The 27,128-nt window shown below is 42.8% G+C and overlaps 1 protein-coding gene across 1 annotated transcript; it reads left to right on the top strand.

The window, feature by feature from the left end:
• The first annotated feature begins 228 nt into the window (after positions 1 to 228).
• On the top strand, positions 229 to 5,876 carry siva1 (SIVA1 apoptosis inducing factor). Its single transcript, XM_033027036.1, has 4 exons — positions 229 to 426; positions 2,067 to 2,294; positions 3,774 to 3,930; positions 5,677 to 5,876. Exons 1-4 carry the CDS (start codon positions 309 to 311, stop codon positions 5,720 to 5,722), a joined length of 549 nt encoding a protein of 182 aa, XP_032882927.1. The 5' UTR covers positions 229 to 308; the 3' UTR covers positions 5,723 to 5,876.
• The last annotated feature ends 21,252 nt before the right edge of the window (positions 5,877 to 27,128 follow it).

The following is a 27,128-nucleotide window of genomic DNA, read 5'->3' as shown; positions in this document are numbered from 1 at the left end:
GCCACGTGATCCATCCACCACGCTGGCAATAGCCCCGCCCTTCGGCGTGCAATAGCCCCGCCCCCTCCCCTCGCGGCACCGGCTGCCACGTGATCTATCCACCACGCTGGCAATAGCCCCGCCCCCTTCCCATGCGGCACCAGCTGCCACGTGATCCATCCACCACGCTGGCCGTAGCTCCGCCCTTCGGCGTGCAATAGCCCCGCCCCCTCCCGCAGGGCAGTGGGCGTCACGTGCCCCTCCACGGCGCGTGCGTCACCGAGTTAAAGGTCAGGCTTGGGCGGGAAGTGGCGACGGCGGCAGCGAGGATGACCAAGAGGGCGAATCCGTTTGGGGACAGCGCGCCGCTACAGTGGAAGATCTATGTGACCCAGCGGGAGCTGAACGAGGGCGTGTTCGGGGAGAAGTACAAGCGGAAAGTGTACGGTGAGTGGTGTGGTGGAGGGGTCCGAGTTGGAGTGGAGGGTCCTGGTAGGATTGGCCTGCGGGAGGGTCTACTCTCCCTGCCTCGACTGCACCCACTCCAACTGCTCACTGAAGGAGGGAGGCTGCAAACTTTCTGCCTCTGTCCATTGCCTGCAGAGGGAACATCTCCTGCATTCCTTTGGAGAGGGTGCCTGGATTTCAGCTACAGGGAGAGGTTGGACAGACTTCTCCTGAGTGCTGGAGGTTGAGGGGAGATTTGATGGAAGTATATGGATTTCTGAGAGGTATAATAGATAAGTAGGGTAGACAGTCAGCACCTTTTCCCCAGGATGGAGAAATCAAATACTAGAATTATGACATTGATTTTTATTGTCATGTGCACTGAGGTACATTGAAAAGTTTTTTTGTTGTGTTCTATCCTGTCAATGAAAAGACTATACATGATTGCAGTGTACAGATACAGGATAAAGGGTGTACTGTTTAATACAAGATAAATGGCCATACAGTCTGATAAAAAATAATCTGAGGGCCTCCAGTGAGGTAAACGGTTGCTCAAGGCCACTCTCTAGTTGTTGATAGGATGATTATGTTGCCTGATAACAACTGGGAAGAAACTGGAGGTATTTGTTTTCACACTTCTGTACTTCTTGCCTGATGGGGGGGGAAGGGAGATGAGGGAGTGATTGTGGTGAGACTGGTCCTTGATTGCACTGGCCTTGCTGAGGCAGTGTGGTGTTGATTGAGTCAATGGAAGGGTAGTAGGTTTGTGATGGGCTGGGAACTTTAAAGGAGATGTGTGGGGCAATGTTTTTTATACAGGGTGGTGAGTGCCTGGAATATAATGGTGGAGGCTGGTATGATAGTGTTTAAAATAATTAGGCATATTTGCAGGTAGATAAGAGATGGTCAGCATCATATTTGACATGGACATTGTAAGCTGAAGGGCCATTTCTTGTGCTGTACTGCTCTGTTCCTCTGATGGGGGAGTTGAAGAATTTGTGCTGAGGTTGCTCCTGTTTGTTTTTACTTTTAAAATATATTTGGGGCATTGCAGTGATAGATTAGGCATATTTGCAGTTAGATAAGAGATGGTTGGCCTCGTGTTTGACATGGACATTGTAGGCTGAATGCCTTTTCTTGTGCTGTACTGCTCTGTTCCTCTGATGGGGGGAATTGAATAATTTGTGTTGAGGTTGCTCCTACTTGTTTTTACTTTAAATATATATTTGGGGCAATGGTTGCCTTGTAGTGTCAGTGACCTGGGTTCACCTTGGCCACTGGTGATATCTAGATGGAATTTGTGGGTTCTCCCTCTGAGTTTTCTCTAGGTGCTCTGGTTTCCTATCTGATTCCAAAGATGTGAAGGTTAATTGACTTCTGCAAATTGTCCCTATTGTGTAGGATAAAACTAATGCATGGGTCTGGTCTGTGTGGACTCGGTGGGCTGAAGGGCCTGTTTACATGCTGTACCTGTGAACTAATATGTCTTCAACAGTTGGACAGTTAGAAATAGAAATGTTCTGAGTCTGTTTCCTACCTGAAGGGTTTTGAATGTCAGAATTAAATTATCTTTACAATTGAGCAGCTGTTTTGTATTGTGAAGAAATTCAATTTCAAATGTCCTAAATTTTTATTTTCAGAAAAAACCAAGAGCTTGTTATTCAATGGAACCCAGGCTTATATGGGAGTCATGTGGACTGGTAACATGGATGAGAATTATGCAATGAATTCCATGCAAGCTGAGGATAATTGCAGAAAAGCACCTGACAACTTGTGTAATGGTGTTGAAGAACATGACTTGCTCTGTGGGCAGACCTTTCTGGGACAAAATGGACAACTTCTAAGGGGTTTGTCATATTTACATAAATGTAAGTTCACATGTTTTAAATTACAATTTGTGTTGGATGTTTCTGCACTTTATTGGCTTCATAATTTAGTCATTTTGAATCGATAGCTGTTTAAAATGTTTTTATATTTGCAGTTTTATGGTGATTTATAGGTATACAAGTCAGTAATTCTAATGCATGCTGTAACGCAAGTCAAAAAGCTACTTATCCAAAGTCTTTAGCATCTTGAGCAAAAATCTAGACTGCCATACAATTTTGCTGAAAGTAGTCTTTGGATGATGTTTTAAACAATTTGTTCAAGATTACCTGACATTTTGAAGATCAGTGGTGTTACCTCTGCTGTGACTAGCAAGCTTGCAGATGTTGTGAAAATTGGTATTGTTAATGAAAATATTCCTGTGTTGCAGGATGGTGTTGACTAGTTGGCAAGATGGTAAAGCAAGGCCAGATGGAATTTAATCCTTGTAAATGGGTAAAGTATTTTTGAAGGTCAAATGAGGGTAGGGCATGCACAATAAATAGTGGGGTCATGAGATTGAAGGATTAGGGCTTTGAAATACTGATGGTGATGGCACGGTGGCTGAAGTGACATTTGGAAAATTTTACTTTCATTTATCCCTCAATCCACAACATCAAAAGCAGCTAAAATTGTAATTTCTGGGCACTGATGTGGATATTTCAGTGGCTGCATTTCAAAAGGGATGTTTAAGTCTTGCATTTTATGCCTTTTCAAGCGTTTCATCTGTTCTAAAGTTCAACATGTGTGATGCACTGAAGAATTTGGTTTGAGTAGAAATAAGGAATTGTAGGTGCTGGTTGCAAATGGAGCATGTTTGTTTTCCAATAACTTAATAGGCTATAAACAGAAATGAATAGTATAACTGTAATGCACAATTTTTCTGATTGCAGGTCACTTTGTTCATTCACCTCTGACACTTGGGCTGTGGGGAATCTGGACATTGCTCTCTCAAAGTTGCTTTCTTTTGAAATGTCTGCCTGCATGGGGATTGCACCGCTGGAATTACTTGGCATTATATATTTTTAAAAGCTTATCATAAATGAGCTGATTTGGTAGTGTGGCAATATTTTGATGAATTACTGATCTGTTTAAACTGTATGTAGTCCTAACGTAGCTTTACAAGCCATAGCATTCCTCATTTCTCTAAGTTGGGACACCCAGTGAGTTTTATTAAATTGAAGGCCAATAATATTTCTTTCTCCCCCCACCCCACCCCCAAAAAATATTGCATTTGTGATCAGACTGTGGCTTGTTGGTTTCTACTGCTGCTAACTGTTGATTGGGAGGCATGACTGCACATCTATCCTTGTATTTTTACAATAATGGCAGATCCTTCATGACTAATCTCAGACCAGAACAGTGAATTCCAGAATTTCAAAGCTGTTACAAAATCCAATTGTTTTTTCCAAAATAAATACACTAGCTTTTATTGGAAATTATTACTTTGGTTTGTCCTAAAATGCTAATTTTTGTTTGCATAGCATCAATCAAGCCAGCAGTCACAAACTGTTTCATCTGTCTGAAGCCATCCAATTTCAAAGGACCATGTTCAAGGTGTAACCACTTGCTATGCCAAGATTGCACCAAAGTGTGTGACAACTGCACACAGAATTTCTGTTCCATATGTTCAGTTGCTGAGTAAGTAATGTATTTTGTTTGATTTCTGTACTTGGCTTGTGGCTTGCAACCTTGCTAACCACAACCTGCCAATTTAACCAGCATTCTTCTATTGATTTAATATTTGAATTATTGTTTTTAAATGTCTGTTAAATTCTCCCATATTTTAATATTTCTTTTTTGAGGTTGTGGGAGATAAATTCAATTTCAAGTTTTTATATCTTAACTGACTCTGCTGGATATTAAAATAATGGGTGTAATTAGGCTGGAGGTATTACAATACAATACAATACAATACAATTCAATTTATTGTCATTTGGACCCCTTGAGGTCCAAACGAAATGTCGTTTCTGCAGCCATACATTACAAAACAAAAAGACCCGAGACACAACACAGTTTACACAAACATCCATCACATCGTTGTGATGGAAGGCAAAAAAAAAACTTATCTCTCCACTGCACTCCCCCCCCCCCCCCCCCCCCCCCCCCCCCCCCCCCCCCCCCCCCCCGTCAGTCAAAGTCAAAGCCCGCGGCTGGCGATGGCGACTGTCCCGCGGCCATTAAAGCCACGCCGGGTGATGCTAGGTCGCGCACCGGGTCTTGTTGTTAGAGCCCCGGCGTGCGCTCGCAAAGTCCCGCGGCCATTCCAAGCCGCGCGAGGCGATGGTGTAAGGTACCGCTCAGGTAATCTTCAACCCCACAACTCGGGCGGGAGAAGTCGCCGTTGCGGAAGCCCCGAAAAGTGGTCTCCCAGCAGGGACCCGCGGGCTCCCGGTGCCGCCGTCCGCCAAACCCGCAGTTGCAGCCTCCGGAGGTCGGGTGGCAGTAGCGCTCCACCACTGCTCCACCCGCTCCGGACTCGGCCAGCCCCGTGACGGTGAGTAGTCGGCAGCTCTGCAGCTGGAACCCCAGGTCGTTCCTGTTGGAGGCCGCTCCACGTTGCAGCCCCAATGACAACGGAGACCCGACAAAGAAAAGGTCGGGTCTCCCGTGCAGGGGAAAGATTTTAAAGTTACCCCCTCCCCCCACCCCCCCACACACGTACCCCAACAAAAAAAATAACAAAAACTACATAAAAACGAGACAAAAAATAATAAAACACAGACGGACTGCAGAGACCGCTGCTGACGAGTCGCACCGCCCACCGAAAGTTTAATGTGCCAAATGGTCTCCAACTGTGCGCTTGCTAGCATCCAGTCAGGCTTCAGTGGCAAGCAGCCTTTGGCAGTGCATTGTTAACATCTGCCCTCCAGGATCTAATGGCCTTGGGCAAAAGGGCCCACGCTTCTGGTCAAAAATTTTGATTTTAAATGCTAAGTTCCCATTTGTTTGATTCTGATCCTCTTTCCAGGCCATATTGAATTAGACTTGGGGGAATACCCACTACTGTACCTCTCCTTGACTGTTCTGCCGCTCGACTTCCTTTTAGAGTCCAATGTAAAGATGGGGCAACGTTTTCCTTAGCTGGGTATTGTATTCTGGCTTTGAGTACAATAACATATGATAGTTGATGGGCTTCCTTCCCAGTTGCTTTCCAGGGATTAATGATTTGCAGACACTCCATTCCTTTCTTACTTCGTAGTAGTAAAGAATTCAACCTGCAGTGTGAATGTTACTAATGATTTGCTACTTTTTGTTTTGCTGCACAAGGACTTACATAAAATGCATTTTTGTGGTTGGATGAGGTATTTATTATTGTGAGGCTATAATCTGAACAGTCTGAATTAATGTTGCTCTTGTACTAACGTAATTTCATTCCAATTTCAGTGATGCAGTTGAAGATAAAGTGTTCTGCTATGACTGTATCTCGTGAAAGCAACTCCGTGGAAGATTTGGGGACTGATTTGTATAGGAACGTTTTTGCAATGATTTCCACTTGTGTGTACACATGGAAGAAATTCTACACTGTAATATACTATTTTAATTGTGTATTTGTATAATAAAACTTTTTTAACTGTTTTGCAAAACTTTGCTGTTACTCAAGTACATTTATCTCCAACACAAATAACAATCACATTTTACTTGGACAGGGTGGTAGGTTTCTAATGTAGCAAATCCATTGGTTGTGAAGGTAAGTTCTTAACCCAGCATGCCTGAGACTTTGGTGCAAGACAGACAGATTTCCTGTACTATTAGATGTACTATAATTAATATTCAACACTTTTTATCCATTAAAGTGTTGCTGGAAATGTAGTATAAGTATGGGAGCCTGGGGCCTGGTGAGATTTGAGAGGGACTTTGAGGATTTGTGAACAATTCAGTAGTTAAAACAATTAATTTTTACTGTAGTCTGTTTTTAAAACATGAGAATTTACATACTGCATTGAAGAATGGAAGGTTTGGATCTTGGTGACGGGTGGCTGTTGAAATATTGTTCTAACTCTTAGCAATTACTTCAGTCTTGCTGAAGATGACTGAATATTTTTTTGTTGCAGAAATCAAGTACTACTGTAAATAGAATTTGAGATGGATGGGTGGAGAGGGTAGAGATCTGCCTTTCCGTCCTTTCTGGGCAAGTACTGGATCTGCCATATCTTCAGCCTGCTCCAGGTAGTTGTAACTGAGCTTCAGGTCCATTGTATTAGATTTGTTCTGGCCTATTTATTGCAGGTAGCAATTGGAGGATTTATTGAAATATGTGAAATGGCAATTTAAATTGAATAAAATAAGAAATAAAGTTATAATAAATAAAATTATAAATCAAGTTCAAAATTATAGTTCTAACTCTTGTGCCTTCTGCCTAAATGTCCCATATGGTTGTGTATGCAAAGTGCAATGTGACTACTTGTAGATACTAGAGAAGGAACAATGCTGGAGTAATTCTGGGTCAAGTTGTATCCTGAGAACATGGATGAGTGACATTTGGAGTCAGGATGCTTCTGACAAAAGGGTCCCAACCCAAAATGTCACTCATCTATGATTTCCAGAGATGCTGCATTTTCCAGCACTGTTATAAACCAGCATCTGCAGTTCTTTGTTTCTAATGGTAGATTGAAGAAGGATGATGGTTTGTGTAAGATGAATAGTATTTTAGATAAATGTTGAATGAAGCACTACTTGAATATTCATTTCCCATGTTGAGTAAGGGAGTTGGGATTACAGGTACAAAAGTGCAACAATTGCAATGTAATAGTAGACTTCACTGAGATGGTACACAGAGTCGCCACGTGTCTGGCACCCACACAGTTTCAATGTTCTTATGCAGTCATGGTCTTGAAGGCCTGTTGTCCTGGCGGTACAGATCCCCTCCATCTGCCACCATCTTGAAGAAACGGGATGTGGGAAATGTGTTTTCTCAAACTTCGTTTTATTTTCTCAGATATTTCACGAAAAAATTCTCTTCTCTCCAAAGATGCTGCCTGTCCCGCTGAGTTGCTCCAGCATTTTCGTATCTTTGGTTTAAACCAGCATCTGCAGTTCCTTCCTACACATTTTGTTTTCTTCAGGCTGTGCTTTCTTGCCACTAGGGTGCAGTAGTGAACTGCAAGACTGCCTGGACCCATATTAGGATTCCCTTTTGCAGTTCCCTTTTGAACAGGATTAAAACATTGTCTGGTACACATAGTTTAAAGCAAACTCATTAATGGCTTTTGACCTGACTGTTAAATATCTTGGTAGCCAATGGCACTACAATTTTGGGTGTTTGGTCCAATCTACAAGTATCGGGAGGGGTTGTTGGGGGTTTTTGTACAGTTCTTGACAGGATTAAAGAGACTACTCAGATTTGTTTTGTGATATTGACTACTCGGCTCAGTGTCATTTTATTGTCATCTGTACTAATAGAATGTTACAACATGTTTAACTTTTGTTGTTTAAATCCAGATTTAGTTTAATTTTTATTTGTCTGAATTTGTTTGCTTAAAGTTTTGGTCATTACAAAAATCAGGCATGAAATGCATGAAATCTGATAGTACCAGATGCTTTTTATATAGGAATTGTCAATTCCATCAATGCTTTGATTTTAATCTAGATTGATTTGTCACTGACATCCATGCATTCAGTGCAGCAGTAGCATGAAGGTGACCTGAAGAATCTTGTCGTTTTAGACCTTGAGTGAGATCAACTTCATCCTTGAATTGCTATTCATCCTTGTCCTTTCACTTACACTCCGCTGTTAAATGTTCTACCCAAGATAACCATGTGCAATGGAATATCTCTGCACAGAAAATGCTTCATTAATTAACTTTTGTATCGGCTTTCCTTTGGTTGTGCTGTTAATGAAGTCAACAGCTGTTTTAGCTGTGAAGACAACCCAACTTGTTATCTTGAGCTTTATTTCTCACTAGACCAAGTGTGGGCCCATCACCCCCAACGCAATATTCCACCACTCATCCATAGCCCCCAAATGCGCAAGCACGGCTGACGGATTCCCGTTGCGGCTGGCAAATGGGAACGTGACTGCCAACGTTTTTAAAGTATAAAATGGCAAAAACGTAAAATATAAGATCAATGTGGACGCATCTCACTCGCCCTCTTCAGTAAGATGGCGAAAATATCATTGCTATATAAGGTCGCGTTTTTTCTAAAATAAATTAACAACGTAGACAGGAAGTGGTCAAGATGAGACTTAGTATAATAATAGGTAGATGTAGTAAATAAGGATAGTAATAGATCTGTGTTTTAAAATTCTTTTCTCCCTTCATTTCACAAAGATCATTCATTGCCCATATGCTGCCTTAATAACAACTTCGCTCCAAAACAGTTTTACTTGTGGATCATCAATCCCAAAGTATGATAAACATCCACAGATATTGCATTCCACAAAGTGGAATTATGACCCGTAATTAGATTTTCCTCTTTTCGTCGTAAGGAAGAGAAATTGTACACCTCAAAATGCTGAAAATATGAAGTCAAAAACAAGGATAGAAATAAGTGGGTAAAATAATGTCTGCCTTGGGCTAGTTTTAGGTCTTTCTACTTTTTTTGTGCTTTTAGTATGTCTTAATGTATGTTTAATGTTTCTCGGTGTGTCTTGTGTGGGGGGGTAAGGGGGAAACCGTTTTGGTCGCCTCCACGGAGAGGCGACTTTTTCCATGTCGTCTCCCCCGTGACCTAACATTGAGGATCGGTGCAGCCTTTCCCGGAGACGTGCCTGGGGCTTCAGCCGCGGGCGCAGCGCGGACTCTCGTTGCGGAGCGGGCGAGCCCTCGCCGGAGGGGTGCACTCCGTTCGCTGGCCCGTGGCAGCCTGAAGCCACGGTCTGAGGAGCTCCAACTGGCGCAGCGTCCACCTCCTGCGGGGTCCCCAACGAGGGATCCCAGGCTAAGAGCTCTGACCGCCGGTCCGCAGCCAACTTATACCACGGTCGCGGCGGGGATTTACCATCCGGAGTGGAGTCCCTCACCGGGGATCCCTAGAGAGGTGCTCCGACTGCTGGCCCTGCAGTGCTTCTGGCTGCGGCGGGGACTTTAAATCTTCGACCGCCGGCCTGCGGCCTACACCATCTTGAAGCCGAGGTCTCCGGTGGGGAGGCACCGATTCAGGACTTGCCTTGTCTGAACATGTGGACGCCCGCAGCAGCGACTGCGGAGGGTTGAGGTCCCGACCACGGGGGAAAATGGAGGAGGACTGGCCAAATTTTGTGTCTTCCACCACAGTGATGAATGCTGTGGTGGATGTTTGTGTTACATTTTTTTAATTGTGTATTGCGTGTTCTTTTTTTATTGTACTGCTGCTGGCAAATTAATTTCACTTACACTTATGTGCAAGTGACGAATAAAACTTGATTGATTAATTTTATTGTGCAGATTGATGCTAAAAAGATAAATGGATCAGTTAAGCGGTTCACCTGCAGTCCCGTTTGTTTTTGCTTTTTTGTGGGGGGTTTTCGTTTTGGTTAGTCTAGTTTTTGTTTTTTAGTTTGTGTTTTGGGGGGGGGGGGGGGGGTGAAACAGGGCTTGCTGTCTCCCTGCGGGGGAATGCGACTTTTTTGTCGTATTCCCCTTCTCTGCCTCCTTCTGCGCTGAGGCCTAATGGCGGAGCTGGCGACCTCGAGGCTCAGGAGGCAGAGCCCGCCAAGACTCGCCCTGAGCTCGCTCCCGTGAGGGCGGTCCGGCTCGGGGCTGGAACAGTGCTTCCGTGAGGGGCTGTGACGCTCCTGTGAGGGCGGCCAGCACGAGGGAGGAACGGTGCTCCTGTCGGAGTGGCCGAGCTCGGGGAGGTACAGCGCTCCCAGCCCGAGGGAGGAGCGGCGCCCCTGTCGGGGCGGCCCAGCCCGAGGGAGGAGCGGCGCCCATGTCGGGGCGGCCCAGCCCGAGGGAGGAGCGGCGCCCATGTCGGGGCGGCCCAGCCCGAGGGAGGAGCGGCGCCCATGTCGGGGCGGCCCAGCCCGAGGGAGGAGCGGCGCCCATGTCGGGGCGGCCTGATGCGAGGCTGAGACGGTAACGGTACTCACGTGAGGGCGATCCGGCTCGGGGCTGGAATGGTGGTCCGGTGGCTGGGACGGCGTTCTGGTGGCGGTGACCTGAGTCCGGGGTACGGCCGCGAGCCAGCGGCTGCGTCAGCAGGACTGGTGGGCGGCAGCTTCGACCACCCCGGGGCGCGGTGATTGAGCCGCGGGACTGTTTTTAACATCGCCCGGAGCGGTATCGCCTCAGCGCAGAGGGAGAAGAGGAGGGAAGAGACTGCAGACCTAAGACTTTTGCCTCCATCACAGTGAGGAGGTGCTAGGTGGACTCACTGTGGTGGATGTTAATATGTGTTTATTATTGTTTTTTATTGTATTGTATGTATGACTGCAGCACGAAATTTCGTTCAGACTTCGGTCTGAATGACAATAAAGGCTATCTATCTAACCAAGGAACTGCAGATGCTGGTTTACACCAAAGATAGACACAAAATGCTGGAGTAAATCAGCAGGTCAGGCAGCATCTTTGGAGAAAAAGGATAGGTGATTTGTTTCGGATGGGGACCCTTCTTCAGACTATTCAGTCTGAAGGGTCCTCACCTGAGACGTCATTAATCTATTTTTAATGGACATGACTTCAAAATTAAGGGACAGAAGTTTAGGGGTAACATGAGGGGGAACTTCTTTACTCAGAGTGGTAGCGGTGTGGAATGAGCTTCCAGTGGAAGTGGTGGCGGCAGGTTCGTTGGTATTTAAAAATAAATTGGATAGGCATATGGATGAGAAGGGAATGGAGGGTTATGGTATGAGTGCAGGCAGGTGGGACTAAGGGAAAAAAAGTTGTTCGGCACGGGCTTGTAGGGCCGAGATGGCCTGTTTCCGTGCTGTAATTGTTATATGGTTATTTTCTCTAGAGCCGCTGCCTGACCCACTGAATTACTCTAGCATTTTGTGTCCCTTCAGTAAAGTGGTGCTTATTTTAATTGTCACAATTTTGGAAAGGCCCAATACAGAATATGACTTCAACCTTCACTTTTACCTCAAAACCAATTAAAATATTGGAGTTTTGGCCTTTATAATCATAATCAACAAGATTACTTGTGTCACCTGAACATAGTATTACAGTTCGTCTTGGTCTGTTACCTTCAGAATTAACAATTTATAAACTCTTCAGGTTGCTTTTCCAATTGCAATAGTGGACCCTTCCAGCTGTCAGACATAATCCTGATTCAGATCCATTCCCTTCCACCCATTGAGTGTTACCTTGCTGATCTGTGTTGGCGGCAGCTGTTCCAGTTCCTTTAACTCTGGCCTGCAAATCTGCTGTTTCTCCTTCAACTTTGACCCATATGCAAACCCATTGACCACTTTTGGTTGATAATGCATTTGGACCTTCTTGACATGAATTCTGGAAATCTCTACTCTCACTCTTTTAACCTGCCTTTTATAGGGTAAAGTTTTAACTACATAGCTATCAAAATCTGAATATCGCCTCCCAAGAAGCAAATGTTATAAACCTGAAGGTTTTGAAACTACTTTTCTAACTTTAAAAAACAAAATTAAATAAAGACTGCTGAACTTGTAAGTTCTTTTTGCAAAAATTAAGAGAAATCTACAAAACAATTTAATCTATCAAAGAATTGTGAATGTTGGAAAACAAATCAAATGCAGGAAATAATCAGTAACATTTGTGGAGTTTGGGGCATCTGATTAAAAACTTGTTAAAGTATTAAATTTTCTTTCACCACAAATGTTGCCAACCCCCTGTTTTCCCAGGTCTTTCTGTACAGTTCAATAAAGTGTACGATCTCTAATATTGTATGGATTCTTAGAGCAGCTTGTAATGGAGCCGACCAGAAAAACGGCAATTCTGGATTTAGTGTTGTCTAATGAACCAGATTTGATAAGGGAGCTCGAGGTAAAGGAACCGCTTGGAGGTAGTGATCGTAATATGATTAGTTTTAATCTGCAATTTGAGAAGGTTAAATCGGAAGTGGCAGTAATGCAGTTGAACAAAGGGGACTATGAAGGCATGAGAGAGGAGCTGGCCAAGGTAGACTGGAAAGGGATCCTAGCAGGAATGACGGTGGAACAGCAATGGCAGGAATTTATGGGCATAATCCGGAAGACTCGGGATCATTTCATTCCAAAAAGGAAGAAAGATTCTAAGGGGAGTAGGAGGCAACTGTGGCTAACAAGAGAAGTTAGGGATAGAATAAAATTAAAAGAAAAGATGTATAACACAGCAAAGAGTAGACGGGAAGCCAGAGGATTGGGAAACTTTCATAGGACAACAGAAGGAACAAAACGGGCAATACGAGCTGAAAAGATGAAGTACGAGGAGAAGCTGGCCAGGAATATAAAGAAGGACAGTAAAAGCTTCTTTAGATATGTTAAGGGAAAAAGAATAGCAAAGTCAAATGTGGGTCCCTTGAAGGCAGACACGGGTGAAATTATTATGGGCGACAAGGAAATGGCAGAAGAGTTGAACAGGTACTTCGGATCTGTCTTCACTAAGGAAGACACAAACAATCTCCCAGATGTACTGGAGGACAGAGGATCTAAGGGGGAAGAGGAACTGAAATAAATTTTCATTAGGCGACAAATAGTATTGGGTAGCCTAATGGGTCTGAAGAATGAAAAATCCCCAGGGCCGGATGGTCTGCATCCCAGGGTCCTCAGGGAGGTGGCTCTAGAAATAGTGGATGGTGATCATTTTCCAATGTTCTATAGATTCAGGATCAGTTCCTGTGGATTGGAGGTTAGTTAATGTTATCCCACTTTTCAAGAAAGGAGCGAGCGAGAAAACGGGGAATTACAGACCAGTTAGCCTGACTTCGGTGGTGGGAAAGATGCTGGAGTCAATTATTAAAGAGGTAATAATGGGGCATTTGGATAGCAGTAAAACGGGTTAGTCCGTCAACATGGATTTATGAAACGGAAATCATGACTAATCTTCTGGAATTTTTTGAGAATGTGACAAGTAAAATGGATGAAGGGGAGCCAGTGCATGTGGTGTATCTAGACTTTCAGAAAGCCTTTGATAAGGCCCCGCACAGGAGACTGGTGACTAAAATTAGAGCACATGGTATTGGGGGTAAGGTGTTGATATGGATAGACAATTGGTTGGCAGACAGGAAGCAAAGAGTATAAGTGAATGGGTCCTTTTCAGAATGGCAGTGCCGCAAGGCTCGGTGTTGGGGCCGCGACTGTTTACCATATATATTAATGATTTGGAAGAGGGAATTAGGAGCAACACTAGCAAGTTTGTGGATGACGCAAAGCTGGGTGGCAGTGTGAACTGTGAAGAGGATGTTAGGAGGTTGCAAGTTGAGTGAGTGGGCAGATGCGTGGCAGATGCAGTATAATATAGATAAATGTGAGGTTATCCACTTTGGTGGCAAAAACAAGGGGGCAGATTATTTTCTCAATGGGGTTAGGTTAGGTAAGGGGGAGGTGCAGCGAGACCTGGGTGTCCTTGTACACCAGTCACTGAAGGTTGGCGTGCAGGTACAGCAGGCAGTGAAGAAAGCTAATGGCATGTTGGCCTTCATAACAAGATGATTTCAGTATAGGAGTAAAGAGGTTCTTCTGCAGTTGTATAGGGCTCTGGTAAGACCACATCTGGAGTATTGTGTCCAGTTTTGGTCTCTTAATTTGAGGAAGGACATCCTTGTGATTGAGGCAGTGCAGTGTAAGTTCACTAGATTGATCCCTGGGATGGCGGGACTGATATGAGGAAAGATTGAAAAGACTAGGCCTGTATTCACTGGAGTTTAGAAGGATGAGGGGGATCTTATAGAAACATATAAAATTATAAAAGGACTGGACAAACTAGATGCAGGAAAAATGTTCCTAATGTTGAACAAGTCCAGAACCAGGGGAGGCCATTTAAGACTGAGGTGAGAAACAACTTTTTCACCCAGAGGGTTGTGAATTTATGGAATTCCCTGCCACAGAGGGCAGTGGAGGCCAAATCACTGGATGGATTTAAGAGATAATTAGATAGAGCTCTAGGGGCAAGTGGAATCGAGGGATATGGGAGAAGGCAGGCACGGGTTATTGTTTGGAGACGATCAGCCATGATCACAATGAATGGCGGTGCTGGCTCGAAGGGCCGAGTGGCCTCCTCCTGCACCTATTTTCTATGTAAGACTATTTTCATTCATGCTAAACATGCAGTAATGCATCTTGTTGTAGACCCCAATGTGCAGAGATGCTTTACCAACTTTCTAGTTACAAGTAAATATTTTAAAACAACACTTTATGAGAAAACTAAATATTATCATTGATATTAATCCTTTCCAAAAGATAGTTTAATTTAATATTGATTACTGATAACTTATTTCTACTCTTTTGTAATCCTTGCATCAAAAAAACAAGCAAATGTTTGTCATTTCAGTGTAGTTATAGGATGAATAGAATGGAATTTTATTAACAGCAGTCTTTATTTGTAGACACACTTTGCATTCCTTTTTGTTTTGATTAGTCCTTCCCCATATAATTACTTGTATTCACAGCTTCTTTTGTAAATATATTCTTCTTATGGGTTTAATCTTGGGACTTTTTTTTAAAGTTGTAAAGGGCGAGACACATTTAAACCACAGCCTAATGAGTAAATGCATTAAACTTGAATAAATGATTTGCTTGGAACACTGCAAACAATTGCTGCTCAAATTTGAGTTCCAGTTTATTTTACAGCACTCTAGAAGTAATTCAGCTTATTGCACAATGATTGCTTTTGACAAACGTAGAGGATTTGTTATAAAATATTGATTGAGCAACAGTTTTAGTGAAATAAACTTTTTTCCCTAAAAATGTGAGCAGCAGCCACAAGGCAGCAAACTGAGTAGCAGCAGATTGAGTAGCAGCATCATGAACATAAAACAGCCACAATTTTTCATTCAATGTTTAAAATAGCCTCTTTTGTGAATATATTCTACTTTGTTTGGGTTTGATCTTGGGACATTGATTTTAAAATGATTTTTTTTGTAAAGGCAGGGACAGTTTTAAACCACAATGGATGTAATAGGTTAATATATTAACATTTAATAAATGATTTGTGCTTGTATTTAAATTATTTTAAAACACCACTTTACATTAGGATAGAGATGTATCTGATCTTAATGCAGAACAATGCTTTCATCTTCCTATAAACTAATGTGACATTTTGAAACGGGCTTTTGTTGGTGTATTCACCAGACAGTTGAATAATGGCTGCAGAATAATTGACCTTTGCAGCTTAACTTTACATTTGTTGATGTTTTGGGACATGGTAGCTTGTTTTCTTTAAAATTCACTTGTTCCTTAATAAAAATCAAAGATTTTTAGAATTGGGACTTGCAATCTTGCTTGGGGACTCGAGCCTGTCACATCCACGATTAGCAGATGCAGTGACAGCTGACACATGTTCCCACTTCTGCAAGACAAAGAATGATTCAATCTGTCAGTCATTCACAACTGCTTTTATGCAGAGTTTCTGAACATGTCTAGACCCATGAAATATTTTGTGTCTCTGGATAAGAAAGAAAACGTGGCTGGTTCCCAGTATATTCTCTGGGCCAGTTTTGTTTCAGTGAGTACAAACGCAGTAAGCAATCCAAGGCCTCTGACCTTTATTCACCAAGGTGGATGTGTGCATCACTCATTTACAGCAGGGATGCCGACAACCTTCAGACCACTCGAGCTACCCTACCGGTTTGTAGTTTTTCTTGACTCCGCAATTTAATAAATCCCATGAGAGGAGAACAAAGTTGACTATTTATGTAATTAATATGGGTGTGAGCGAACAAGCAGAGTACTGCATAGAATAGAACATCTTTATTGGTAAAAAAAAAGGATGGCAGTAACTTGTTGCATGCAGAATGACTGCCTTCAATTTATTAGATTTAGAGGTTAGTGGACTTCCAGTATTTCTGTAAATAAATTGATGTAATCAGACTGTCACCACATTAATGCATTATTATAGAAATAAAGAACTGCAGAGGCTGATTTATACTGAAATAGACACAAAATTCTGGAGTAACTGGGTCATGCACCATCCCTGGAGAAAGAGGAGAGGCACCGTTTCGGATCACAACCCTTCCTCAGACTGAACTCAATCTGCAGAAGAGTTCCATCCCGAAACGTCACCAATCCATGTTCTCCAGAGATGCTGCTGACCCGCTGAATTACTCCAGCACTTTAGCATTTTTTTGTAAACTACCATCAGCACTTCCTTGTTTTGGCAATTAAATGAAAATTATCTTAACTTGATGCATTTCTGGTTCCAAAGTCCACTGAACCTGGGTAGATTTGATGTAATTTTATTGTTTGTAGATATGGTGACTATTGCCCACTTAGGACTAAGATGAGATGTCTCTGCGTAGAGAGATGAAATATTTAGAATTCCCTCAGTAGTTCATGGTTAAAGCTGATTTTTAGCCCAGGAATCGGACAGGTAAGCAGGCAACTGAACCATTCTAGCAACAACCAGAGAGTGGTCGAGCTACAATCTACCTCATTGAGGACCCTCGGACTATCTTTAATCGTATTTTACTAAACTTTATCTGGCACTAAACATTATTCCCTTCATCATGTATCGGTACATTCGGGATCAAAGTCAAATTTATTCGTCACATGCACCAAAGAAGGCACAGTGAAATGAATTTGCCATGCAGCGATACACTTTAAAAAAGAACATAGAGTTCAACACAAATATCCACCACAGCATTCCTCACTGTGGTGGAAGGCAACAACGTTCAGCCAGTCCTCCTCCCCCGTTCATCCGTGGTCGGGGCCATAAACCGCTGCTACGGACGGCCCAATGTACAGGCCCTATCGTCGGGATGATCAAAACTCCAACACACGCTACGGTCGAACACACTCTGCGGCTTGGAGCGCCCGAATCGGCCACTTTCATACCGGAGACCGCGGCTTCAGGATGTTATAGGCCGGCGGTCGGAGCTCTTCTCTGGCGATCCGCGGCAATGGGATCCCAGACTCCGGATGGTAAGTCCACGCCACGCCCGCGGCTAGAAGCGCTGCAGACCACAGCCCCATGATGCCAAAGTCACCAGGCCAGCAATCGGAGCACTCCTCTCTGGCGACCCCCAGCAAGGGTTCGCTCCGCGATGGAAAAGTCCACGCTGTGTCCGCTGCGGAAGCTCTGGGCCCGACTCCGGGAAAGGCCGCTCTAATCCAAGCTGTTAGGCCATGAGGGAGGCGGAGAAGCGACATGGAAAAATCGCCTTTCCGTCGAGGAAGTGACTGAAGAACGGTTTCCCTCTTTTAGCCCCCACCACACACCACACAAGACATACCGAAAGACCCTAAAACAAACATTTGGACACACTAAAAAAAACAAAAGAAGTAGAAATAACAAACATGCTGCTGGCAGGGCAGCCGACTCGCAGAGCACCCAACCGACCTTGATTGTAATCATGTATTGCCTTTCCATTGACTAGTTAGCATGGAACAAAAGCTTTTCACTGTACCTCAGTACATGTGACAATAAACTAAACATGAGTCCCAGTATCTGACATCTTGTTGCAGGCTCAAGGGTGTGTGTTGCTACTCTGTTTATTTTTTGTGATTGATAAATCAGTGTAATCAATTGTATCTATCAGAATAGTTTGACACTGCGCTGGAGTAATCTGATTAGTTACGATCTCTTGCTCCTTTGCCATAGCCTTTTGGTTTTGCTCTCCAGGTATTCTGTAAAATCCTTGTAGTTTAATTATTTTACGATGAAACATTAGATTATTAATGGTTTGGACACGCTAGAGGCAGGAAACATTATTCCTGATGTTGGGGGAGTCCAGAACCAGGGACTACAGTTTAAGAATAAGGGGTAAGCCATTTAGAACGGAGATGAGGAAACACTTTTTCACACAGATAGTTGTGAGTCTGTGAAATTCTCTGCCTCAGAGGGCAGTGGAGGACAGTTCTCTGGATACTTTCAAGAGAGAGCTAGATAAGGGCTCTTGAAGATAGCAGAGTCAGGGGATATGCGGAGAAGGCAGGAACGCGGTACTGATTGAGAATGATCAGCCATGATCACATTGAATGGCGGTGCTGGCTTGAAGGACCGAATGGCGCACCTATTGTCTATTGTGAGTGTTGTGTCAAAATTGGTTATTTGAACTTCTGCAAGTAACTTGTAAAATAGCTTTCAATCAGTTGAACATAAAATGCTGGAGTAACTCATCGGGTCAGGCAGTATCTCTGGAGAGAATGCATAGGGGATGTTTCGGGTCAGGACACTTGTGTCACCCATCCATGTTCTCCAGAGATGCTGCCTGACCTGCTGAGGTACTCCAGCATTTTGTGTCTATCTTTGGTTCAAGCCAGTATCTGCCGTTCATTTTTATTACATTTTAATCAGTTGGGACTACATTGAAACCTGCAAAGGTTGACATTTAGTAGGACCAGTATAGGTATAGTCCAGATGTGGGAAATACTAAGATGCAACTTGTCTACATCCAATAGTCATCAATTAACTATATGGATCCAAGATTGAACCCATTAGAATATAGTTTATGCTACTGAGCGAACTTTAAGTTAATTGTGCAGCCGCTTCCATAAGTTATTAGGGAATCATTCTACTAGTGTACATTAGCACAGGTGCCCATCTAAGTTGCACTCCAAGTTACCTTTGAGATTTATCGGTGTCATCCCGGCACATTCCCTCTTCTCCCCTCTCCCATCAGGTTCAGAAGTGTGAAAATGCACACCTCCAGATTCAGAAACCATTTCTTCAGGGATTTCAGATTCTTCCAATTCAGATTCAAGGACTGTTGACCAAGGCCAAAGAGGGGAGAGGTGGGGGGGGGGGGGGGGGGGGGGGGGGAAGGAAGGAAGGAAGAGAGGAGAGAGGAGAGAGACTATATTGAATACTTTAATAACTGTTGCTGCCCTTTATGTGATTACTCTAGCATACTGCACTGTATGCAAACAACGAATCTCACTGTAGCAAGTACGTGACAATTAGAGACATAGACACAGAAAATAGGTGCAGGAGGAGGCCATTCGGCCTTTCGAGCCATTCAATATGATCATGGCTGATCATATATCAGTACCCCGTTCTGTTTTTTTCCCCATATCCCTTGATTCCCTTAGCCCTTAAGTATCATTCAATCAATTCCCTTTATCCTGTGACTGTACAATGTGAATGGCTTGATTGTAATCATGCAGTATTTCTGCTGACTGAATAGCAGCAACAAAAAGCTTTTCACTGTACCTTGGTACATGTGACAATTATAAACTAAATTAGGAGGTCACAAAGGGAAAGGCCTGTTCTAGCTGATGACCAAGTACACCCCCAGGAAAGCTGCACTAAGTTAAAGGAGATCTGTAATATTCATCTTATTAATTTGGCCTGGAATGATGCAAATATTTAATAGACATGTGTGTCTTTAGTTGAAGATAAACTGATTTAATTTGAAATGTATTTGGATCAACATTAAAAAAATGAATTGATTTTATTATGAAGTGGTACATAATGAGTACTTAAACAATAACGAGCTTTGTTCTATTGCGTGGTTGTTTCATTCGAATCCTTGCTTGAGTGCAGGATTCACATAAAACTGCTTGAACTTCGCCACAGCTAACATCTGGTTGCTAAGCAGATGTCACATTCTGGCAGCTCGAGAGAATAGTCTGTCTGTCGTACCACCTGGACCTACACAAAGTGCCAAATGGTACTAGCTAAACTGCCACATGGCGCAAGCTGATCTTTGACTTACAAAAATATGTATCATGCATTTATTTACACTAACAAGACAACCTTCAAATGATGAAAATATGTAAAGACATCAGAGGTATTTAACATAAAATAGCTCAACATCGAACAAGCAATTTCAGAAATAAACAAGTTTTTAAAAATAGTCGATTTTGACATTTTAAAATATTCTTTGAAATACTAAACATAATACTGATACCCACATAAATCTACATTGGAGGTTTCTCCTGAGATGGCAAGTCTGCCTGGGTCAGTTACAATTAGAATGCATTTTGTGGATGAGGAAACAAGGAACTGCAGGTCCTGGTTTACAAAAAATGAGAGTGTGTTGGAGTAACACAGCAGGTCAGGCAGCATACTGTGGATACTGTTTATTGACAGCTAGTCTAATATGTATGAGAGCTAGTGAGCAGAATTGTTGCAAAGTATTTGCAGAACAGGTCATGCAATTGATAGACAGATGGTTGGACAAAAGCCAGAGATGAAAAGACCGAAGGTGTGAGACAAAAGGATTGAAGAGTTGCCAATTGTGAAGCTGGAGGAATGAATGTCAGGGGGCTGCTGCCTGTCCCGTTGAGTTACTCCAGCATTTTGTGTTTATCTTCGGAATATGTGTTGTTCGTCCAGTGTGCGTGTGGCCTCTCCAGCACTTTGTGTCTAGCTTTGATATAAACCAGCATTTTCTGTTCTTTGTTTCAGTGTATTACTTGCAAGGCTTTGTCCTGCCCTTTCTTCTTCCCCACCCTCCCCTCCCCCTACACCCACCACAGTGCTATCTACGTAGTTTGTACGTTCTCCCCATGACCTGGGTGGGTTTTCTCCTAAACCTTTGGTTTCCTCCCACTCTCCAAAGACGTATAGGTTTGTAGGTTAATTGGCTTGGTGTATATGTAAAATTGTCCCCAGTGTATGTAAGATAGTGTTAATACAATACAATACAATACAATACAATACAATTTATTTGTCATTTGAACCCCATTGTGGTTCAAACGAAATGTTGTTTCTGCAGTCATACACACAATAAAGAACCAAGACACAACACAATTTACACAAACATCCATCACAGCGCATCTCCTCCTCACTGTGATGGAAGGCAAAGACTTATCTCTCCCCTGCACTTCCCATTCCCCTCCCGATGTCAGAGTCAAAGTCAAAGCCCCCGGCGGGCGATGGTAATTGTCCCGCGGCCATTAACGCCGTGCCAGGTGATGCAAGGCCACGCTCCGGGTCTTGGTGTTGGAGCCCCCGGCGGGCGCTAGCAAAGTCCCGCAGCCATTCCAAGCCGCGCCGGGCAGTAATGTGTGGGGATCGCTGACCGGTGCGAACTCAGTGGGCCGAAGAGCCTGTTTCCGTGCTGTATTTCTAAAGTAAACAATCAGTTTCAAGAACAGTCCCGACCCAAAACTTCACCTATCCACATTCTCCAGAGATGCTGCCTGACCCGCTAAGTTACTTCTGCATTTTGTGTCTTTTTATGAAATATCTTTCAGTCAGTGAAGTTTTTTTTGCCCAAATATACAAATTGCATCCTTGAATAACAATATTCAATCAATGACTTAAAGAAATGCTGGTGCTTGTTTTAGATTTAATTTTATTCCTTCTCATAATATGACATGCATCCTCTTCTGCAGCTGCTGCTGTGCCTCACTGAGGCCATTTGATGTTTGCAAATTTTAGAAGAGGTAAACAAATTATAGGAGAAGTTCTGGTTGGACTCCAGACCATTTTTGACCTTTACCGTGCATTGCACTAGTAAGCTAAGAGAATTGTCCATGACTGAGAGATTTATTTTGTTTACTGACTACTACATTAGTCAAATCGTTCATATAAATTGCCAATGGAAAGGATTGGATTGATCATTATCTAGCGTTTATAATATGCAGTAAACTTATTACTTGTAATTGACAGAAACAAATTTAAATCAGTGTGCACCTTTAAGGCATATTATACATAGTTGTAAATGTCTGTGTGCACCTTTAATGCATAATATATTCATGAAAAGTTCAATTGTAAGAACATTATCACTCTCTTGTCAGTCAAATTGATACTCATTTTAAATCCATGTGCACTCACTTAATTTTAGGACAATATATATGTTTTAATTGACTAACTTTAAACATCATAAACAAAAGAAAAAGATTTAGTTAGAATAGCAAATCACCTGCAAATTTTCCACAGTTGGACAAATAACGATACCAATAACCTTTCATAGGGATTCTTTCAAAAAGTGCTTAAGATGTAATATAGCTTTCTTTACGCAGTGATTTTATTTCTGGCTGAGAAAGAAAACTGGGGAAAATGTGGGTTTCTCTTCTTTTCTATGAATTCCACATGGCCATCTGTTTAACAGAAGAGCCAGATCAATAACTGCAACATTAGTCATTTTACATCAATTGTAGCTCATTTTTTAAGTTTGACTAATCAATTCAGATATGCATTAAAAGGAATAAAGAGGTAACCCAATCTCACACAAGTTTTCATAGAGAAAAACAATGTAACATTTAGAGCTTTTATTTCCACATTCAGAAAGTATAGCAAGAGGCACCAACTGAACAAATACAAATCTTTTCAGGGTACAAGGAGCTGGAAGAGAGGAGGGGCAAGAAAAAGTGTGGCAGGTAATAGATGAACACAGAACACACGCAAGGGGGAGGTTTGATGGGCAGATGGTTGGACAAAGGCCAGAGATTTAAAAAAAGGTGAGACACAAAAGGTGTGAGTCTACATGGGCACAGGAGAAGGAGGGGGGGAAGAATGGGTGTGGGGGAGAAAAGGCCAGAGGAAGTGGGCGGGAGATTATTTGTCAGTCTGAAGAAGGGTCTCGACCCGAAACATCACCCATTCCTTCTCTCCAGAAATGCCTGTCCCGCTGAGTTACTCCAGCATTTTGTGTCTACCTTCAGGAGCTTATTAGCGTTTATTTAAAACCGGAGAGTTCAATGTTGAATTAATAAATGGTTACTCATTTTCAGGACAAACCTTTGACAAAAAAGAATAATCCAGTGGATAGTAATTAGATAAACAATCTGCATGAATTGTACAATCCCATGCTCATTAGTACTCACTTGCATCATTTATACTCAATATTCTATCAAATTGTATACTTACGCCAGCCCTAGAATAAGTTAAATCCCTTTTCACGTCCTCAATGTCAATAAATTGAATGAATTTAACACCCCACCTTTGACAACTCTAGTAAAAAGCTTTGTTAGTGCTTAATGAACTGGATGGGAAGTAGCAAGGAAGTTCACAGAATCCTGCATGATTACAGCTGTATCCAGCTGCAGGAAGGGAAGATGGGTGGATACTGGATAAGCAGCTTAACAAAATAAAACAGGCAGATTAGGTGTCATTGAGAATTAGATGTCCTCTACACACCAAGTCAACTATGGTATTATGAAAGATACATTACATTTGACAAATTTGCTTAAGTTCTTCGGAGCCACACAGACTGGCAAAGGTATTGATGTCATTTAGTTTTAGCTGCAAAGATACAGCATGGAAACAGGCCCTTTGGCCCATGCTGACCATCAATCGCCAATACACTAGTTCATTGTTATCCTAGTATCGCATCCTACATATTAGGGGCAATTAGGCGAACCTGCACGCCTTTGGAATGTGGGAGGAAACTGGAGAACTGGAGAAATCCCACACGGTCACAGGGAGAACGTACAAACAACATGCAGACAGCACCTGTAGTCTAGATCGAACCCGGTTCTCTGGCGGTATAAGGCAGCAACTCTACCAGTGCACCACTGTGCTGCCCTAATACTCTACTAAAAACCTGGTGCAGGGCGCAGTGTATACGATGGCCATCTCTGCTGGTGTCACAAAATAGGCAGGAGGACGTTGCAATTAGGAGATTCGGACATTGCAGGAGGGTATAAATAGATTGAGAGTGGACTAAAATTTGGCAAAAGAAGTTTAATGTGCGAAAGTGCTAGTCTTGCACTTTGATGAAGGGAATCTAAATGGAGAAAGATTGCAGAAGAGCGAATTACAGTGGGATTTCCACTGCACATTAAAAGTACCCAATGACTTGGCCTCCTCAGCCGTCTGTAGCAATTAATTCCCCAGATTCACCACCCTCATCTCCTTTATAAAGGTGCGTTCATTTATTCTGAGGCTGTGCCCTCTGGTCCTGGACTCTCCCACTAGTGGAAACATCAATGCGGTTCCACCATATCCTTCGAAACTCCAGTGAGTACAGGCCCAGAGCCGTCAAACGCTCATGTTCTTCTGTATGATCTTATGCATTGATCTACAACCTGGTATCAATTTAGCAGCTGATGTCAAATAGGATGGCACTGAACTGATTAGAGGAGGGAGTCAACACCTGATTTTTAAAAGGAGTTTAATGTGGGATAATGCTAGGTCATGCACTCCATGAGAGTACAGAGAAACCATTCCTGAAGGAGATTACATCTATAGGCAACTGGAATGAACAAAATAGATTTTTGGAATATAAGGAACTTCACGATTATTGCAAACAGGCATGAAAGTTTAGCTGAAGCCAAAATCAGGTTCGTCATGATCTTAATGGGCAGTTGAGCAGGATTCAGGGGGCATTTGGCTTAATCCTGCTGTTATTTCATATGTTCTTATGAAAGGTTTCATCATTAAATATGTGGACTGCAAAGAAAGTGTTCTTACTCATTTTCAATTTATAAAGGAAAGTTTAATGTTTTCAGTATAATTAATCATATGACCTTTCTGATAAATATTCAAAAAGCAAATTTGCCCTTTCATGTAAAAGCTGGTTAAGAAACAGTCTTTAAATAAAAATCAGTAATGGTCTTCATATATTAAGTTCAAATTAAGATTTTTTTTTGTATGCATTAGATAGGTCTCTTGCCATGGGGCAATATCTTGGATCATCTTATAATTGTTTTTAATTCTTAATCGGGATTCTGAAGAAGTGCATAACTTATCTGCCATCAAGAATCGGAGCAAGTATTATGTTACTCACAGGCAGGTCTATTTACAGCAGCCCCTGCCTGTCCGATTCAAACCAAGCGACAGCTGGTTGTACAGCTGCCCCATATATGTACAGGAGAATCACAGCTGCTTGCCTGCCAGAATTCCAGGAGCTACACTCATCAACTCTTTGGACTAATCAGGATGTTTCACTGCTCGGAAGGTATCGCATTGGACCCTAAACGCCTGATGACCTTATTGATGAATCTGAAACCTTAGAAATAATGTTAAAACTTTCATGTAGGTGAAAGTCGATTATATGTCATTACTAGGAATAGGCCTCCTCTATTTTCAGGTGCTTGCAGTTCCGACTTGCAGCACCTTTCATGACAAGTTCTACAGCTGTCGTTTCACAGCCTCTCAAACCCATGTAGAGTTCCTGATCCACAGCGCGCTAACTAACCTTTACTGGCAGGGGCTGCCATTGTGTTGTATTTCACTGATGCAACTGGCTAAATTCTTCACACAGCACAGTCACTGAGTGCACTGCAGAGTAGGGGGAAAGGATAAACGGAAATCTGGCACCCAAACCACAGTGCATCCTGCTTATATTTAGACTTTTACACTTTCGAGTAGTGCAAAAACAGGCCCTTCTGTCCAGCAGGTCAGCACCAACCAGCGATCACTCCGTGCACTAGCACTATCCTACACACTGGAGACAATTTTACAGATGCCAATTAACCTACAAACCCACGTGTCTTTGAAATGTGGGAGGAAACCTGAGCACCCAGATAAATGCTACACAATCACAAGTAGAACGTGCAAACTTTGTACAGACAGCATCTGTAGTCGGAATCAAATCTGGGTCTCTGGTGCAGTGTGGCAGAAACTTCACTGTTGTGCCATTGTGCCATCCAAAACTGAAGTTTAAGACTAAAATCCATTCATGAACACTTCATAAGTCAATGCAATCATATTAACATAGTTTTAGTTTAGTTTAGAGATACCGCGCGGAAACAGGCCCTTCAGCCCACCGGGTCTGCGCCGACCAGCGATCCCTGCACATTAGCACGATCCTACACCCACTCGGGACTATTTTTACATTCACCAAGCCAATTAACCTACAAACCTGTACGTCTTTAGAGTGTGGGAGGAAACCAAAGATCTCGGAGAAAACCCACGCAGGTCACGGGGAGAACGTACAAACTCTATACAGACAGCAGTTTATTTGTAAATCAAATATTGGAATAAACTCAGCATAATTGAAATGCATTCAGTAATTAGTGACATTTATCTGTAACCTATGTAATGTAAAAATACAAATTCTGAATGTGGTTATCATTGATAGGAACTGCCTAAATATGGTGAAAACAATGCCTCAAACTCAGATTTTAAAAATAAACACAGTTTAAATATAAACATTGCTTTCAGCTGGAACCAGCAGCCTTCCCTCAGGTGGCTCTGGATAGAAGGACCACCAGCTCAAGGCTTTAAATGGCACTGGGCAACGCACAGCATGAGGCATTAAAGTTATGCACAAAACATTCTGAATCAGTTCGAAGAAGGGTCCCGACCTGAAACGTCATCTATCCAAGTTCTCCAGAGATGCTGACTAACCTGCATTTTGTGTCTTTCTTTGCACAGCATTTGCAGTTCCTTGTTACTAGGTTTGTCATGTTGGGTGACTTTAACTTCCGAAATGTTTAAGAAAGAACTGCAGATGCTGGAAAAATCGAAGGTAGACAAAAATGCTGGAGAAACTCAGTGGGTGAGTCAGCATCTATGGAGCGAAGGAATAGGTGACGTTTCGTGTCAAGACCATTCTTCAGACTGATGTGGAGGTGGGGGAGGCGGAAAGAAGAATGGAAGAATGAAAGCAAGGACTACCTGAAATTGGAGGTCAATGTTCATACAGCCGGGGTGTAAACTGCCCAAGCAAAATATGAGGTGCTGCTCCTCCAATTTGCAGTGGTATTCACTATGGCCATGGAGGAGGCCCAGGACAGAAAGGTCGGATTCGGAATGGGAGGGGGAGTTGAAGTGCTGAGCCACCGGGAGATCAGGTTGGTTAATGCGAACTGAGTGGAGGTGTTGGGCGAAGCGATCGCCAAGCCTGCGCTTGGTCTCACCGAAGTAGAGCAGTTGACACCTAGAACAGTGGATGCAATAGATGAGGTTGGAGGAGGTGCAGGTGAACCTCTGCCTCACCTGGATAGACTGCTTTGGTCCTTGGAT

This window comes from Amblyraja radiata, chromosome 9 (genome assembly GCF_010909765.2).
Source record: "Amblyraja radiata isolate CabotCenter1 chromosome 9, sAmbRad1.1.pri, whole genome shotgun sequence".
Classification (NCBI taxonomy): Eukaryota; Metazoa; Chordata; class Chondrichthyes; order Rajiformes; family Rajidae; genus Amblyraja; species Amblyraja radiata.
Note: the sequence above shows the minus strand (reverse complement) of the source record. Positions and strands in the feature narration are given on the sequence as shown.